The sequence below is a fragment of the Myotis yumanensis genome, unplaced genomic scaffold, assembly GCF_028538775.1.
Source record: "Myotis yumanensis isolate MYYU_CA2020_CCGP unplaced genomic scaffold, mMyoYum1.0.hap1 SCAF_9, whole genome shotgun sequence".
NCBI lineage: Eukaryota > Metazoa > Chordata > Mammalia > Chiroptera > Vespertilionidae > Myotis > Myotis yumanensis.
In genome coordinates this window covers 7,440,715-7,459,214 of record NW_027223760.1, presented here as the reverse complement: position 1 = coordinate 7,459,214, position 18,500 = coordinate 7,440,715, and the positions used below count along the sequence as shown (strand labels likewise).

The following is an 18,500-nucleotide window of genomic DNA, read 5'->3' as shown; positions in this document are numbered from 1 at the left end:
GAACAACCGCTGCTGTCATGCTCTGTTCCTGCTTTTAAGTAGCTTTCGTACAAATGCACTAGTCACTTTGCCAGTAAAACACTGGGACGCGGGCGGGAAACCCCGGGAAACTCGCTCCCCTTCTTCCCAGCAGAGCGTGGCCGCTCCTTCTCCCGCCCCTTTCCGTAGCCAGAGGGGGGAGCTGGTGCATCCTGGGAGTCGCAGCCGCGGGGATTGTGGGAAATGTAGTTCGGCCAGCCGCCCTCCGCGCCTCCTGTAATGGCTGCTTCCTGGAAGGTAATGTGAGAATTCTCCCCAAAGGATCCTTAGGTTTCCCCAGTGTATTTGCACAGCGGGGCAGATCTACACCCTGCCGGGCCAAAGCAGGGATTCTTTTTTAAAAGTTTAACGTTAATTCCTGGAACGCACTTGTCTGTCGCTTCGATTTATTTTTAGTTTTTCCCGAATGGGCGAACTAACCAACCTTAAGTCTCCCACCCGTGCTTGAACAAACTATTTTCTCTAGCTTGTTCATTCTCTCTACGCTTTCCCCCCACTTCCGTACAGCCTCCCTGCTCTGCACTGACTGTAGCTGCACCCTTAAAGTAACAATTTAATAAGAAGAAGAAGAATGAGTAATTTTTAAATTTTCCCCATCTTTTTCTGATAATAGGCGCTGTCACGTGGAACCTCTTAGCCTCCGCATTCCGAACGCCAGGAAGAGGGTGTTTCAAGTCCCGTAGAGTTACACAGATATCCATTCTTTGGTAAGTCTTCCTAATTCCCACAACGTCAGAGTTTTATGTTGTGTGACTTTTACCAGATTTGTCTGCATTTCCTGGATGGGAGAAACCCTTTGAACATGTAATTTTTTTACTAACTAGGATATTTTAAATTTCCAAGTGAGTGTTTTGTGGGTTTTCTATTTGTTCTTAATTATGCTCTGCTGTCCAGTTTGTTCGGTGTTGGCATCTACAGTGTGGAGAATCGCTGGAGTCAGTTATCATAAGAAGGGGAGCTTAGCCTCAAGTGATCATCTTTAAGTATCGTTTACTTCCCTCTGTTTTTTTCGTGGGGAAATGAGAATATGTGTCTGAAATGTAAACTTGAAAGGCTATGTTTGTCATGTATCCATATTGTCGTTGAAAAGGGTAGGAATTTTAATGGTTCCTCTTTGTTTCCATGTTTAATTTCTAGAAACCTTCAGCTCTCAAGATCCAGCCATCTCAAGGCCCCAACATCATGACCTCGGTTTCAGCACAGCTGTTCATAGTCCTCCTTTCCCTGCTCTTGGTGCTGCCTGCTGTTGAAGCCGTAGAAGCTGGAGATGCAATCGCTCTTTTCTTAGGTGTGGTTCTCTGCATTACAGGCATCTGTGCTTGTTTGGGGGTTTATGCACGAAAGAGAAATGGAGAGGTGTGACTTTGGAGGGCCTCCCGAATCAAGCCTTGCCCTGAAAACATTTGAGCTATTCCCGTTAAAAACTGAGCTTTGGTGTCTGAAAGTTCCAAAGAAACAGTACATAGGGTAATTTTGCCCTGAAAACATTTGAGCTATTCGGGTTAAAAACTGAGCTTTGGTGTCTGCAAGTTCCCAAGAAACAGTACATAGGGTAGTTTTACATTCTTAAGTTTCCCTATAAACGGGAATAAATTGATATATGTTAAATGGAAAAAAATTCTTTTTCACAACAATTAATGCAATGAAAAATGCAGTCTATAATTTATTTGCTAGTTAGAAAGAGGGTCAAAGAAGTAAGATGGCTGAAATTTGCATAAATAATATTTAATAATCTCAAAAATTCTCAAAGCACATGAAATTGAAAGAAGGAAACTCTTGCCTAGAATCCTAGGAAGTAGCCACTATTCGGTTGTAATTACTGCCTCCTGCATTGTTGAGGAGTCTTTTCTCTATGTTTTTTTATATTTTTGTTTTGTTATCTCCCAAGTTAATATTGTACTTAGATATTAAATATAGTCAGTCAAAACTTAAAACTTTTATTTCTTTGGGGGGAAAGTAGTTAAAACTGTATTAGTGTATCTGACATTGAAATGGAGAAAAGATTTAATGTAAAAAAAAATACTTTGTATTGACATTAAAATAGGGAAGAGATTGAATGTAAAAAAATAAAGCCTTTATATTAATTGGCTACCAGACTCTTGGTGAGAAATAGTATCCTATATAATAAAGATGTAATATGCAAATAGTTGTTACATAATGACCGACCCCAAGGAACAACTGGATCACAGGTCAGCAGCAGGGTAGGGCAGTGAGCTACAAGAGGGCAGAGCTATGGGCAGAGCTACAAGCAGGCAGTGGAGAACTCCAGGAGCGGGCAGGGAAGCAAGCTATGAGGGGGGGGCGGGGCGGTGGGCCCAGAGCTGGAGGGAGGCAGCGAGCTGCTGAAGAGCTACTGGTGCACGGATTCCTGTGCAGGGCTACTAGTATTAAATATAAACCCATTATAAGTTAATGTACAGTGTCTTTTTTTAAATATATTTTTGTTGATTTCAGAGAGGAAGGGAGAGGGAGAGAGAAACATCAATGATAAGAGAGAATCATTGATTGGCTTCCTCCTACATGCCCCACACTGGGGATCGAGCCCGCAACCCGAATTGAACAATCACCTCCTGGTTCATAGGTCAACGCTCAACCACTGAGCCATGCTGGCTGGGCATGGTGTCTATTTTTGTTTATAGAGACACAATCAGTGAAAAACTAGAAATGTGCATAATCAAGCTAGGAGAGGTCGTTGGTAGAGAATCCACAGATACAGAAGGAAACTATAGTGGCTTATCCTGATTTACACACCAGCTCGATGACCTTGCTACTTTCCCAAACCAGCATTATTACCTGGGGACTTGTTAGAAATACAGAACCTCAGGCCTCCTTCAGACCAGTTGGATCAGAATCTGTACGTGTTTCAGAGCCCAGGATAATTTGTGTGCAATTTAAGTTTTAAGAAGATTGATCTAACCAGTTTGAGTCCACAGATCACCCAATGCACTCGATAAAACTACATTCCCAGGTCCCTCTCACGGTTGTGTTGGAGTCATTGTAGGTTGAAGCCCGGAATTCTGTGTTTAACAAGCGCACCCAGTGATGCCTTTGACTCTAGCTGCACCCAGTGTAGAATAATATGAGTAAATCAAACTGCTTTAGTTCTTATTGGAAGCAGGTAGTCAAGTTTTTCCTAAAATAATGCATTATCTAACCCCCAGCTCTCCAGGTGATAATTGGAAGCCCTAATTTTGGTCAGAAAACCAGCAGCAACCTTAAGATTCTGTTTACAGTGCATTTCTGCAGGTGTTAGCTGACCTGGCTAATGAGGGATTTGTTGGCGGGTACAAGGAGTGAGGGACAGACACGCTACAAAGACAACATAAAAACCGAATGGATCTGTTTTTGTCGTAGCTGTTTTTTCAACAGAAAACACTAACATGTTTTGTTCAAATAAATTGGCAGTTACACATCATGTAATTATAAAACTTAATTTTATATGCCTTTTTTTGTTAAGATAGAAAAAGGAATGCAGCTGTATATGTTTGTCCTGTCTCATAAACTAGTCTGTGGGTACGAATGTAGGTGGAAAGGCTGCTGCCGCTTGTATGTCTGAACTTTTCAGTTGGCATTGGGAGGAATCAAACCTAAAGTACATTTTAAATCACTGCATTGGTCACTGAGTCATCTCTAGATACTATTTAAATGTTCAAACTAGGACTACAGGTAAACATGCTTTAATGGCATGTATTTCCAAAAGTGCCTAGGAAGAATTAGGAAACTGCTGTTTTCCTATTTTACTCTTAAAAGTAGAGAATTATCCTGAGGAGGCATTCAGGAATTATGATGGGAAATGCCTTCTCTATTTTTAGTCTCTTTTCTCATCTAAGTTGGATTACATGGTTTTGCCTGAAAAGAACAGAAACTCTTACAGTGGCTCTTAACCTTTATGGGGCCACCAGCTCCTTTGAGAATCTGACAAAACATATGCTCATTTTCTGAGAAAAGGCACATGGATGCTGGCATTTTAAAATTAATTTTAAGGAATTCACAGAACTGAAGCCCATCCAAAAATCCCCAATTGCAAATTTCTGCTCTTGTATTTCCTTCTTTGAGGTTGTTCCAATCCTGAAATTCCTTGATTTGCTCTGAGGAATAACACCTGCTGTTGGAGCAGTGTCGGAGAAAATGGGACAAACAAATGTCCCCCAACAGCATAATTTGTAGATGTCTAGTAAATGCTTCGTATATGTTAACTCCGGTGAATCCAGTTAAAAAGGCAGAAGACTAATACTGCTTTTAAGACTTTTTCACTGTCCTTAATTTTCAGAAGGTTAACTGTGATGTGTCTTATTTGGGGCTTATACTGTTTGGGGTTCATTCTGGTTCTTGAACCTATAGGTTTATGTCTTTTCCCAAATTTAGGTAATTTTCAGCCATTATTTTTTTATTTTTCAGCACCATTCATTTCTCCTTTTCTTCTGGGACTCCAGTGACCCAATTATTAAATCTTCTGTTACAGTTCCACTCCTCCCCAGGGCTCAATATAGATTGATTGATCAATCGAAAAATTGATTGATTTTAGGCTTCTGTTCAGATTGGGTAATTTCTAGTCTTCTCTCCTTGAGTTCACTGATTCTGCTGTTGTATTTTCAGTTCTAAATTTTCCATTTGGCTTTTCTTTATACACTGTGGTAAGAGTGGATGTCCGGACTCCCATGGCCATGTCTGAGCCCATTGACACTTCTGGGTCACCAGCTTCTCCAGTTCCTAGTCAGAGATTTATGAGGCAAAATGAAAACTCAGAAAATTCACACCATGTCTTTTTTCTGGTCTGGAGGTCCTAGACTGTCTGCCTTCTTTTCACCTTTAAGGATCTTTTTACATTTGTTTTATACATAATGTCAGGATTTTTAGCTGTATTTAGTGGGAGAAATAAAAAAAAGATGTCTAACCCATCTTCCTGGAAGCAGAGGTCTCAGTGCATATTTAAAGAGTGAAATCTTTGGAGGTAAATGATGAATTCAAAGTATTTCACCCACACACCTTTGTCCTGTGGTCTCCCACATCTGCCCTCCTCTCTTCACCCATCCAGTGTATTATTTATTTCTGTCTTTACCCAATAAACTCAACTAAGGGGTATGACTAGCAAGAATTCAGGAGTGCAGATGAAGTCTAAAAAAATGGGCTGTATTCATATTTTGTCTCAGAATAGAGACTGCAAGTGGCAGCAAACTAATGTGATACCAAATGTACTAAAAGGAATCAGCCACATCCAGGAAATCTTAGAAGCTACACATCACCTGCACCTTTGCCCTCTTAGGCTTTCTAAGCTCTGCAGAGCCTTGTCAAGTGCCATTTCCAACTTTGGCTGTAGGAAAGTTGGTGCCCATCCAAAAATCTGCATAGCCTGTAGCTCATAGCCTGCAGCACATGATGAAGGGAGGAGAATTATCTGCATAAGAGCCATCTCCCATTGATTCACATCAGTCTCTGGTGGTATTGATGCCGGAGAGTAAAACGCCCCTGTTGTTTGGGGGAGCAAAGTTCTTGGGGAGCCACTGAAAGAAGCATTTTCAGAAGCCCCCCTGGGAGGATGGGATGTGAAAGAAAGCTTTGTTGACATGAGTTCCATTTCTCGGGTTGCAATGTCTCATTTCCCCTAACCCAATCCCGACAGAGGGGCAGCTGGAAGTTCAGCAGAGCCAGAAAGAGAGCCAATGTCCAGACTTCCCGTTCCATGTTGCGGCCGGTGGTTTAGCATTCAGGCCAGATTAAAGTCCATCAGTCCATGTGTGGAGCTCAAGTGGCCATGCACCACGTGGGCACAGTGGAGCACAGCCCCTGCAGCAGGGTCACGGGAGGGCCCCTCACCCTGGAGTCGAAAGAGGGAACTTCTTTTGTCTAGAAGTTTATATGTTTAGATTTTGAGAGCTTGCTGTGGCCAGGCCCATCTGCCCAATTACCTGTTTCCAGGTGTGGTTAATGGGCAAGTATTTTCCCATGTCACTCAGACCTTATTGGGCATGCCTCTAAACTGCCTTTGTCCAGCCCCTTTCCCCCTTCAATGAGCTGAGAACAGAGTTGGAGTGATAAATGCAGCGTTTTAGCAAAGCTGAACAAATGGCATGCCTATACTATTAGTCTCCCCTTCCACTCCTTTCCTGTTAAATAACAACCAGGTTATTACAAGGGTGTCAGTATCACAATAGGGCTTAAGGGCCAAAGCCCTGGAATCCAACATACCTTGATAACCAGGTTCCACAGCTTCAAGCCACTTTTTTTAAATTTCTGTCTCTCTGTTTGCTAAATGGGGAAAATAACCGTACCTACCTCATAGATAGATGAGGAATGCATACAATAATGAATGTGAAAGGCTTGGCATTGGATATTATTGATATTAATTCTAGCATTAATTTTTTTTATTTAAAGAGGGCATCTTTAGAAAGTTACACAAACAAATCTCAGATTAAATAGTTCATTATATTTTAATTTTGACATTTTCCCTGAGTCTGTTTTCTTTACCATGGTTTTCCCCCCACCATAGGCTTACAAATTGCTGAAACTCAAAGGCATCTGTGAAGAAAAGAAAATTGGGCTTCTCTAAAGTTTCCCCAAGTCTTTTAATTTGTACCTGAGTCTCTTGAGGGAAAAGAGAATTGCTTGATTCTGTTTTAGTAATTCCTAACGTGTTCAACCATGGGTCTTTCCTAAGTGACATAACGAAAGCTTAGCAGCAACTGCTCAGGTCAAGATGTAAGGAATTTTGTTCTGCCTATTCAAGAAAATTGCAAATCTGGTCCATAGACTGACAAATCTTTTCTCATTAGAAGTTATAAAAGATATAAACAATATAAAATGTATTTAATGTTTGTTTCCTATGGTGGGAAATGAAGAGGAAGCCTCTATTTTGATTTAGTAATCCCAGACAGATGTTTTGTTTGTTTGTTTTTGTTCTTTCAATAATCTTTGGGAATGCTGTATTTTACTTTAAAATATATTTTTATTGACTTCGGAGAGGAAGAAAGGGCGGGAGAGAGAGAGAGAAACATCAATGATGAGAGAATCATTGATTGGCTGCTTCCTGCACACCCCCTACTGGGGATCAAGCCTCAACTCAAGCATATTCTCTGACTGGAATTACACTGTGACCTCCAAGTTCATAGGTCGACACTAAACCACTGACCCACACCAGCTGGGCCCAGACAGACGTTTTATTCTATAAACAGGGCCAAATCAATAACTATGTGTGCAGAATAGCATATATAAATTTTTTCTAATTTTTAGTAACATAATTTTTCTAAATCATGTCTGTGATTAAGTAATATACAACTAACATCTAAATGCAAAAGACCAGAAAAAGATGACTGCAGCAAAATACTAGAATGTGGTTTGATATCTCATTTATTGTAATATCAGAGCTACAATATTCCTCTCATGAATATTTCCAATGAATCCATTATATGTGGGTGATTAAAATTTTGAAGATATTAGTTGGCAGTTGATAATCTGAAGTGAAATTATGAATTTTATATACAAGATGGTTAATTATTTTTTATTGTTTTTTTAATCCTCACCTGAGGATATATTTTTGTGTTGTTTTTTGTTGTTGTTGTTGTTGTTGTTGCTTTTTAGAGAGAGAGGAAGGGGGAGAGAGAGAGAGAGAAACATCTATGTCAGAGAGATACATTGATTGGCCACCTCCCACATGCACCCCAACCAGGAACCAAACCAGAAACCTCATGCAAAATTATGTCTTGTAAACATTTATGCACCCAACAGAGGAGCTTCTAAATATATAAAGTAAATCTTGATAGACATAAAGGGAGAGGTTGAGAGTAATACAGTCATTCTAGGGGATTTTAGCACCCCATTATCAATGGCTAGATCTTCGAGACAGAAAATCAACAGAAAACAGTGACACATACATCAGATGGATTTTAATTTATATTTTCAGAGCATTTCACCTCAAAGCAACAGAATATACATTCTTTTCAAGTGTACATGGAACATTCCCCAGAATAGACACATGCTAAGACACAAACAAGACTCAATACATGTAAGGAGATTGAAATCATATCAAGCATATTTTCTGGGCATAATGGTATAAAACTAGAAATCAATAACAAAAAAAACAACAACAGAAAAACACATGGACGCTAAATAACAAATTAAACAATGAATGACTTAATAACGAGATCAAGGAAGAAATAAAAAATACTTGGGCACAAATGAAAATGAGAACACAACAATCCAAAATCAAGGGACACTGCAGAAGCACTCTTAAGAGGGAAATCCATAGCATTACAGGGCTACCTCAAGAAAAAATAAAAATCTTCAATAAACAATCTAACTACATTTAAAAGAACTAGAGAAATAACAATAAACAAAGTCCAAAATGAGTAGGAGAAAAGTAATAAGAGAGAACAGAGTATAAATTAATAAAATAGAGTCTAAGAAATTACAAAAGATCAATTAAACCAATAGCTAGTTCTTTGAAAAGATAAGATTGACAAACATTTCTCAAGACTCATCAAGAAAAAAAACAGAGAGGACCCAAATAAATAAAATCAGAAATGAAAGAAGGGAAGTAACAACTGACTACATAATTACAAAGGATTCTAAGAAAAATATTAAAACCAACTACCTAGAAATTGGACAATCTGGAAGAAATGAGGAATTCTTAGAAATATACAATCTTCCAAAACTAACAGGAATAATCAGAAACTCTGAATAGACCAATAACAACTAGTAAAATTAAAGCAGCAATCAAAAAACTCCCAGCAAACAAAAGACCTGGATTGTACAGCTTCACAGGTGAATTTTACCAAACATTCAAAGAACTGGTTTTGAAAAAGGGATAAAATTGGCGGTGGAGTAAGTGGATGCTACACAAACACTCTCCCAAGAACAAACTGGAATTACAACTAAAATACAAAAAAACTGTATTGAATAAGCAAGTGAAGACTAGCATAAGAGAACCCTGATAAACAAGGAGAGAGAGAGAAGACTGCATAGAGACTGGTAGGAAGGGTAGAAGCGTGAAAGGACAGGCCAGGCTCCTATAGACAGCAGTTGAAGTTCCTGAGAAGTATCTCAGCTGTGTGAGCTTCCCACTGAGCCACCCAGTCCAGAGCACCAGAACTGAGAGGCGCACACATAACATCTGGCTGTAAAAAAAGCAGTAAGGTTGCTGTCTGCCAAAGAGAGATGGCTGGAAATACAGTCACCCTCTTAAAGGGTCAACTCACAAAATTTCATGTGCAGCCACTCAGTTTAGGTTCCAGCAGAGGTAGGGCAGAATGGACTGGAGGTGTGTGAGCAGAAGCCAGGGTTGAGGGCTCTGGGGTTAGAGCTTGGAAGGCAGGTTTGAGTTCGGAAGGCAGACACCCTGGTTTCCTGTGCTGAGTCATTCCCTTACACTGTGGAGGACATCTTTCTCCACCAGACTTTTCTATGTGGGCAGTTTTTGCCCTGGGGGGAAGACAGTTGCCCCACTCTATTGGAAAACCCCTTGCTCCACCTTGTTGAGTTTCTGGGACCCATTAAGAGACTGAAAATAACAGCTCCCAGGCAGAAGCAATTTCCCCACCCTGTTGGAAAACCTCTTGCTGCTAGTGGACAATTGCCTGAGGCTACTCAAGACTGAATACAATCAGTCTGCAGGCAGAGGCAGGACTCTGGAGGCTTTGAGACTTTGCTTGATCTAATTAGTCAAAACAGCACTTTGCTACACTAGAGATTGGGAGTCATAGTAGATCTACCTAATAAATAGTCACAAACATAAACAGGCAGCCAAAATGGGGAGAAAAGAAAAAGACCACAAACCAAAAAGCAAGAGAAGTCTCCAGAAGAAGCGCTAAGTAAAATGGAGATAAGAAATTTATCATACATAGAGGTCAGAATAATGATGTCAAAAGTACTAAAGAGCATGAGCAAAGACATAGTAACTATGAAGAATGACATAGCACTAATAAAGAACACAGTGGAAGGAATACACAGCAGATTAGGGGAAGCTGAGGATCAATCAGATCAGTAAATTAGAAGACAGGGTAGAAAATCAGAGAACCAAAAAGAAAAAAACAGTTAAAAAAACACAAGGACAGCTTAAGGGAACTGTATGACAACATGAAATGTAACAATATTTGCAATATTGTGTGCCGGAAGGAGGAGAAAGTGAGCAAGAAAGAGACAAGTGTTCAAAGAAATAATGGCAAGAAACTTCCTTAACCTGGTGAAGGAAAAAGTCACACAAGTTCAGGAGGCACAGAGAGTCCCAACCAAGAAGAACCCAAACAGGCCTACACCCAGAAACATCATAATTAAAATGCCGAAAATTAAAGACAAATATATATTCTTAAAGACAATAAGAGAAAAGCAGTTCGTTTCCATCAAAGGAGCTCCCATAAGGCTGACAGCTGATTTCTCAACAGAAACTCTACAGGATAGAAGGGAATGGCATAAAGTACTCAAGGTATTGAAAAGCTAGGATCTGAACCAAAGATTACTATATCTAGCAAGGATAGCATTCAAAATATATGGTGAAATAAAAGGCTGCACAGATTTTTTTAAAATATATTTTTATTGATTTTTTACAGAGAGAAAGGGAGAGAGATAGAGAGTTAGAAACATCGATGAGAGAGAAACATCGATCAGCTGCCTCCTGCACATCTCCTACTGGGGATGTGCCCGCAACCCAGGTACATGCCCTTGACCGGAATTGAACCTGGGACCTTTCAGTCCGCAGGCTGACGCTCTATCCACTGAGCCAAACCGGTTTTGGCCAGATTTTTTTTTTTAAGGCTAAAGGAGATTTTCACCACCAAACCAGCACTACAAGGAATGCTAAATGGACTACTCTAATGAGAAGAACAAATACAGAGAGAGAAACATAGGCATAAAGAATTAAAATGGCACTACAGAAGTACCTATTAATAATAACATTAAATGTAAAAGGATTAAATGCTCCAATCAAAAGATATAGGGTAGCTGAATGGATGTAAAAACATAACCCAGCTATATACTGTCTATAAGAGACCCACCTCAGGACAAAAGACTTAATTAAGCAGGATGAGAGTGAAAGGATGGAAAAAAATTTCATAAGACCATAGATTACATTAAGATTCACTTTTGGTATACATTGTGTGAATTTGGACAAATGTATAATGACATGTATTCACCATTACAGTTCATTACACAATAGTTTTACTGTCCTGAAAGTTCTCTGTGCCTTGCCTCTTCGTCCTCCCTCTTAACTCCTAGTTGAGGCACTACAGGCTTACTTCAAAAAACAAGAAAAATTATAATAATGTATCTAACCATACAACTTAGATAATTAGAAAGAGAGCAAAAAGAAAAGCCCAGAGTAAGTGGAAGGAAAGGAATAATAAAGATCAGAGCAGAAATAAGAGACCTAGAGACCAAAAGATCAATAAACCCAAGAGCTGGTTCTTTGAAAGGATAAACAATATTGATGAACCTCTAGCCAGACTCACCAGGAAACAAAGAAGAGGACCCAAATAAACAAAATCAGAAACTAAAGAATTGAAGTAACAACTAACACCACAGAGATACAAAGGGTCATAAAAAAAATACTGTGAGTGCCGAAACCAGTTTGGCTCAGTGGATAGAGCGTCGGCCTGCGGACTGAGGGGTCCCGGGTTCGATTCTGGTCAAGGGCATGTACCTGGGTTGCGGGCACATCCCCGGTAGGAGGTGTGCAGGAGGCAGCTGATCGATGTTTCTCTCTCATTGATGTTTCTAACTCTCTATCTCTCTCCCTTCCTCTCTGTAAAAAAATCAATAAAATATATTTAAAAAAAAAAAATACTGTGAGCAACTCTATTTCAAGAAACTGGACAACCTTGAACAAATGGACATATTCATAGAAAAATACAATCTTCCAAAACTCAATTAGGAAGAATCAGAAAACTTGAATAGATTAATAACTACTGATGAAATTTAAGCAGTAATAATAATAATAATAATAATAATAATAAAATCCCAGCAAACAAAAGGCCTGATATGGATGGCTTCACAAGGGAGTTTTACCAAACATTTAAAAATGAATTAACACCTATCATCCTCAAAGTATTCCAAAAAATTCAAGAGGAAGGAATACTTCCAATCTCTTTCTATGAAGGCTGCATTACCCTAATCACAAAACGAGACAAAGACACTACAAAGAAAAAGAATTACAGGCTAATAACCATGATGAACATAGATGCTAAAATCCTCAACAAAATTCTAGCAAATCAGATCCAGCAGTACATTAGGAAGATCATACACCATGACCAAGTGCAATTTATTGCAGGCAAGAAAGGCTGTTACAATATCCACAAGTCAATAAATATGATACATCGCATAAACAAACTGAGAGATAAAAACCACATGATCATATCAATTGATGCAGAAATAGTATTCGACAAAATTCAATACCCATTTTTGATAAAAACTCTCAGCAAAGTGAGAATAGAGGGATCAACCTCAACATAATAAAAGCCTTTATGACAACCCTACAGGCAACATCATACTGAATGGGCAAAAACTAAACCATTTCCCCTAAAAACAGGAACAACACAGGGATGCCAACTTTCACCACTTCTGTTCAACATAGTACTGGAACTGTTAGCCATAGTGATCAAACAGGAAGAAGAAAAAAAAGACATCCAAATTGGAATGCAGGTAGTGAAACTCTCATTATTCGCAGATGACATGATATTGTACATTGAAAACCCCAAAGACTTCATCACAAAACTAATCAATTTAATAAATAAATTCAGCAATGTAGCAGAATATAAAATTAACCCACAAAAATCCAAGGCATTTTTACACACCAATAATGAACTCTCAGAAAGAGAATCTAAAAAAACAAAAAAATCCCATTTACCATTGCAACAACAAAAAAAATTAAGATATCTATGAATAAACTTAACAAAGGAGGTAAACACCTGTACTTGGAAAACTAAGAGATAGAGGAAGATATAAACAAGTAGAAGAATGTACCGTGTTCATGGATTGGTAGAATCAACATCATTAAAATGTCCATACCACCCAAAGCAATCTATAAATTCAATCCCTATTAAAATATCCAGACCTAGAAAAAACTCTCCAAAAATTTATATGGAATCAAAAAAGTCCCAAAAAGCCACAGCAATCTTGAGAAAGAAGAACAAAATTGGAAGAATCACAATACCAAATGTCAAGTTATATTACAAAGCCACTCTGCTCAAAACAGCCAGGTACTGGCACAAGAACAGATATATAGATCAATGGGACAGAACAGAGACCCCAGAAATTGACCCAAGACATTATGTTCAATTAACATTTGACAAAGGAGGCAAGAGCATACAATGGAGTCAAGACTGTCTCTTCACATTGGTGTTGGAAAAATTGGAAAGATAGGTGCAAAAAAATGAAACTAGACCACCAACTTACACCATACACAAGAATAAACTCAAAATGGATAAAAGACTTAAATGCAAGTTCTGAAAACATAAATATCCTAGAAGAAATCATAGGCAGCAAAATCTTAGACATTTCTCATAGCAATCTGTTCACACATAAATCTCCTAAGTCAGTGGTCGGCAAACTCATTAGTCAACAGAGCCAAATATCAAGAGTACAACAATTGAAATTTCTTTTGAGAGCCAAATTTTTTAAACTTAAACTATATAGGTAGGTACATTGTTATTAACTTAATTAGGGTACTCCTAAGGCTTAGGAAGAGCCACACTCAAGGGGCCAAAGAGACGCATGTGGCTCGCGAGCCGCAGTTTGCCTACCACAGTCCTAGGTCAAAGGAAACTAAGGAAAAAATATACAAATGGGACTGCATCAAAATAAAAACCTTCTCTACAGCAAAAGAAACCATCAATAAAACAAAAAGGGAGCCCACTGTATGAGAGAACATATTTGGCAATGATCCACCTGATAAAGGGTTAATATCCAAAATATATAAGGAACTCATACAACTTAACAAAATAAAAACAAACAATCGAATTAAAAAATGGGCAAAGGACTAAATAGACACTTCTCCAAAGCAGACATTCTGATGGCCAAGAAACATTAAAAAATGTTCAAAGTCACTTTAATTTGCAGAGAGATGCAAATTAAAACAATAATGAGGTGTCACCTCACACCTGTCACAATGGCTGCCATCAACAAATGACAAGTGTTGGTGAGAATGTGGAGAAAAAGGAACCCTAGTACATTGCTGGTGGGAATGCAAACTGGTACAGCCATTATGAAACACAGTATGGAGTTTCCTAAAAAAATTTAATATGGAACTGCCATTTGACTCAGTGATCCCACTTCTAGGAATATATCCTAAGAAACCTGAAACACCAATCAGAAAGAATGTATGCATCCCTAAGTTTATAGCAGCATAATTTACAATAGCTAATATCTGAAAACAGCCCTAGTGCCTTCAGTAGATGAGTGGACAAAAAAGCAGTGGTACATTTATATCATGGAATACTATGCAGCAGTAAAAAGGAAGGATCTCTTACCCTTTGAGACAGCATGGAGGGCCCTGGAGAGTATCATGCTAAGTGAAATAAGCCAGTCAGAGAAAGAGAAGTATCACATGATCTCATTCATATGTGGAATCTAATAAACAAAATAAACTATTGAACAAAATATATCCAGAGGCACAGAAGCATAGAACAGACTGCAGAATTTCAGAGGGAAGGCAGTTGAGAGTAGGTAGGTGGGAAATGATCAACCAAAGAACTTGTATGCATATATGCATAACCCACGGACACAGACAATAGGGTGCTGAAGGCCTGGGGCAGTTGGTGGGGGTGGGCTAGAAGGGGTCAATGGCAGAAAAAGGGGGACATATGTAATACTTTCAGAAACAAATTTTTAAAAAGAAAAAAAAAAAAGAGCTAACACCTATCCTTCTCAAACTATTAAAAAAAAAAAAATCAAGAAATAGGAAGACTCAAGCTCATTTTATAAAGCCAGCATTATTCTAATTCCATAACCAAATAAAGACACTACAAAGAAAAAATATTAGGAGGAGAAAATGGTGGTCAAATAGGTAGACCTGCCGGGCACCTCATCCCAGGGCCAAGCTGGAAATACAGCTACATTGGAGAACATTCACCTGAATTTCTAACTGTGGTCCAGCTGGGAGGTGACTTATAACAGGGAAGAACAAAAGGCACCTGGAGGCCCATAGGAAGGGAGAGATCAGAGCGGTGGGAAGCCAGGAGAGGAGGGATCTGAGCTGCAGGGAGAACTGTTTTGGGAGCACCCTCAGGGCTCCACACACCCAACAGGCTGCGCTTTCCGACCTGTGGCAGCGCAACCCAGGGCCACAGTACCCGTATCATCGTATCATCGAAGCAGCAGTGAACTAGTAGCAGGATTGCTGGGGGCAGACCAGAGCCCATGGGGGAGAGAGCCACGCTTTCTATTGCATTAAAAAAAAATCTCTAAACCAGTGGTTCTCAACTTTCTGGCCCTTTAAAACAGTTCTTCATGTTGTAGTGACCCCCAACCATAAAATTATTTTCGTTGCTACTTCATAACTGTAATTTTGCTACTGTTATGAATCGTAATGTAAATAACTGATATGCAGGATGGTCTTAGGCGACCCCTGTGAAAGGGTCATTCAACCCCCAAAGGGTTGCGACCCACAGGTTGAGAACCGCTGCCCCAGAGCACAGGAGTTTTCATTTGCAACTACACACCTGACACATTGGTGCAGGGAGGGAGGAGCTGGCTTGAGGTGCCTGAGGACAGGCAGGGTGAGCAGCAGGGCAGGGAGACTTGGAAAAGCAGTAGCCAGGAATCCTGCATTGGGTCATTCACAGGCTTCCAAACCAAAAGTGCCATTTTCCCTGGAAGGAGCTACCTGCTGCCAACACACAGAGGGCAGGAAAGGGGGAAAAACTGCCCTAGGTGATACAACCTGCCACACCCTGCATTTGGAGCTTTACTGAGGAAAAAAGGCAGAGGACAAGCTTATGTCTGAACAGCCTCAAAGAGCCCTTAGTGTCTGAATTGGAGAAGGAAGGGGCTGTCCACCCCACCATTCTAGGAACCAGACTGATAAAAACTCCTGGGTCCCAGCTGACCACATTGGTCTCCATACAAGGATCTCTGTCCAGCCAAGAGCAGAGTAATATTTTAGGCCACTTGCAGAGGAGTAGCTCTGGGGCAGGAAAAACAGCCATCATATTCCCTGAAAGCAACACACAACCAGAAACACTCACCAGAAAGAATATATGCACCGCTATGTTCATAGCAGCACAATGTATAATAGCTAAGATTTGAAAACAGCCTAAGTGCCCATCAGTAGATGAGTGGAGAAAAAAACGATTGTACATTTACACAATGGAATACTATACAGCAATATAAAAGAAAGAACTCTTACCATTTGCAACAGCATGGATGGACCTGGAGATTATTATGCTAAGTGAAATAAGCCAGTCAGAGAAAGATAAATATCACATGATCTTACTCAAATATGGAATCTAATGAACCAAATAAAATGATGAACAAAAATAGACCCAGAGACATAGAAGCATGAACAGTCTGTTGAACCTCAGAGGGAAGGCAGGGGAGGGTGGTTGAGAGGAGATCAGTCAATGAACTTGTATGCATTTATGCATAACCCATGGACACAGACAATGGGATGGTGGAGGGTGAGGGCCAGGAGAGGGTTGGAAGAGGTTAATAAGGGGGGAAGGAGAACCTATGTAATACTTTGAACAATAATGATGAAAATCATAATAAATAAATAAAATTAGAAAATTTCTATATTCCCTTCTCAACCCTCCCCAATAAAAAACTAAAGAAAAAATATTATAGGCCAATGTCATTGATGAACATAGATGCTAAAATACTCAACAAATATTAGCAAACTGGATCCAGCAGTACATTCAAAGCATCATACAACATGATCAAATGAGTTTTATTCCAGGGACACAGGTTGGTACAATATCCACAAATCAATAAACATGATACACCACATAAACAATATAAAAGGTTAAAAAAAATCACATGATCATATCAATAGATGTATAAAAAGCACTTACTAAGAGCCTGCACCCATTTATAATAAGAATATCAGCAACGTGGGATAACTGTAGGAGGAACATAGCTCAATATAATAAAGGCCATATAGCAAAAACCCACAGCCAACATCATAGTCAGTGGGTAAAAACTAAAAGTGTTTCCTTTAAGATCAGGAACAAGAAAGGAATGTCCACTCTCACCACTCTTATTCAACATAGTAATGGAAGCCGAAACCGGTTTGGCTCATTGGATAGAGCGTCGGCCTGCGGGCTCAGGGGTCCCAGGTTCGATTCCGGTCAAGGGCATGTACCTGGGTTGCGGGCACATCCCCAGTGGGAGATGTGCAGGAGGCAGCTGATCGATGTTTCTCTCTCATCCATGTTTCTAGCTCTCTATCCCTCTCCCTTCCTCTCTGTGAAAAATCAATAAAATATATTTTAAAAAAAAAACAAAAACATAGTAATGGAAATCCTAGCAACAGAGATCAGACAAGAAGAAATAAAAGGCATCCAAATTTGAAAAGAAGAGGTAAAACTGTCACTATTTGCAGATGACATGATACTGTGCATAAAGAACCCTAAAGGTTCCACCAAAAATCCACTAAAAATGATAAATGAATTCAGTGAAGTAGCAGGATGCAAAATAAATATCCAGCAATTTGTGGCATTCTTATACACTAAGAATGAACTATCAGAGAGAGAAACTAAGAAAACAACCCCATTTGCAATTGCATCAAAAAATACCTTGGAGTAAATTTAACCAAGGGTGTAAAAGACCTGTACTTGGAAAATTATAAGACCCTGAAGAAAGAAATGGAGGAAGATACAAATAAGTGTAAGCATAGACTGTGTTTGTGGATAGGAAGAATTCACATCATTAAAATGTCCATACTACTCAAAGCAATCTATAGATTCAATGCAATTCCTATCAAGCTACAATGGCATATTTCACAAAACTAGAAAAAATATTTCAAAAATTTATTTGGAACCACAAAAGGCCCTAAACAGCCACAGTGATCTTGAGAAAGAAAAAAGTTGGAGAGATCGTGCTGCCTGATGTCAAACTAGTCATAATAATCAAATAGGCCATAATAATCAAATAGCATGGTGCTGGCATAAAAACAGACATATAGATCAATGGGACAGAATAGGAAGCCCAAAAATAAACCCACAACTTTATGGTCAATTAATATTTGACAAAGGAGACAAGAACATACAATGGGGTAAAAACAGTCTATTCAGGGAATGTTATTGAGAAAATTGAACAGATGCATGCAAAAAGAAAGAAAGAAGAGAGAGAGAGAGAGAAAGAGAGAGAGAGAAGAGGAGAGAGAGAAAGAAAGAAAGGAAGGAAAGGAAAGAAAAATCACCCTCTTACACCATACAGGAAAATAAATTCAAACTGGATTAAAGACTTAAATGTAAGTCTCGAAATCATAAAAGTTCTAGAACACATAGGCAGTAACATCTCGGACAGTTCTCATAGCAACA

The 18,500-nt window shown here is 39.2% G+C and overlaps 1 protein-coding gene across 1 annotated transcript; it reads left to right on the top strand.

The window, feature by feature from the left end:
* Positions 1 to 234: 234 nt before the first annotated feature.
* SMIM30 (small integral membrane protein 30) lies at positions 235 to 2,315 on the top strand. The gene is made up of 3 exons (XM_070424962.1): positions 235 to 276; positions 653 to 746; positions 1,177 to 2,315. Exon 3 carries the CDS (start codon positions 1,222 to 1,224, stop codon positions 1,399 to 1,401), a length of 180 nt encoding a protein of 59 aa, XP_070281063.1. The 5' UTR covers positions 235 to 276; positions 653 to 746; positions 1,177 to 1,221; the 3' UTR covers positions 1,402 to 2,315.
* The last annotated feature ends 16,185 nt before the right edge of the window (positions 2,316 to 18,500 follow it).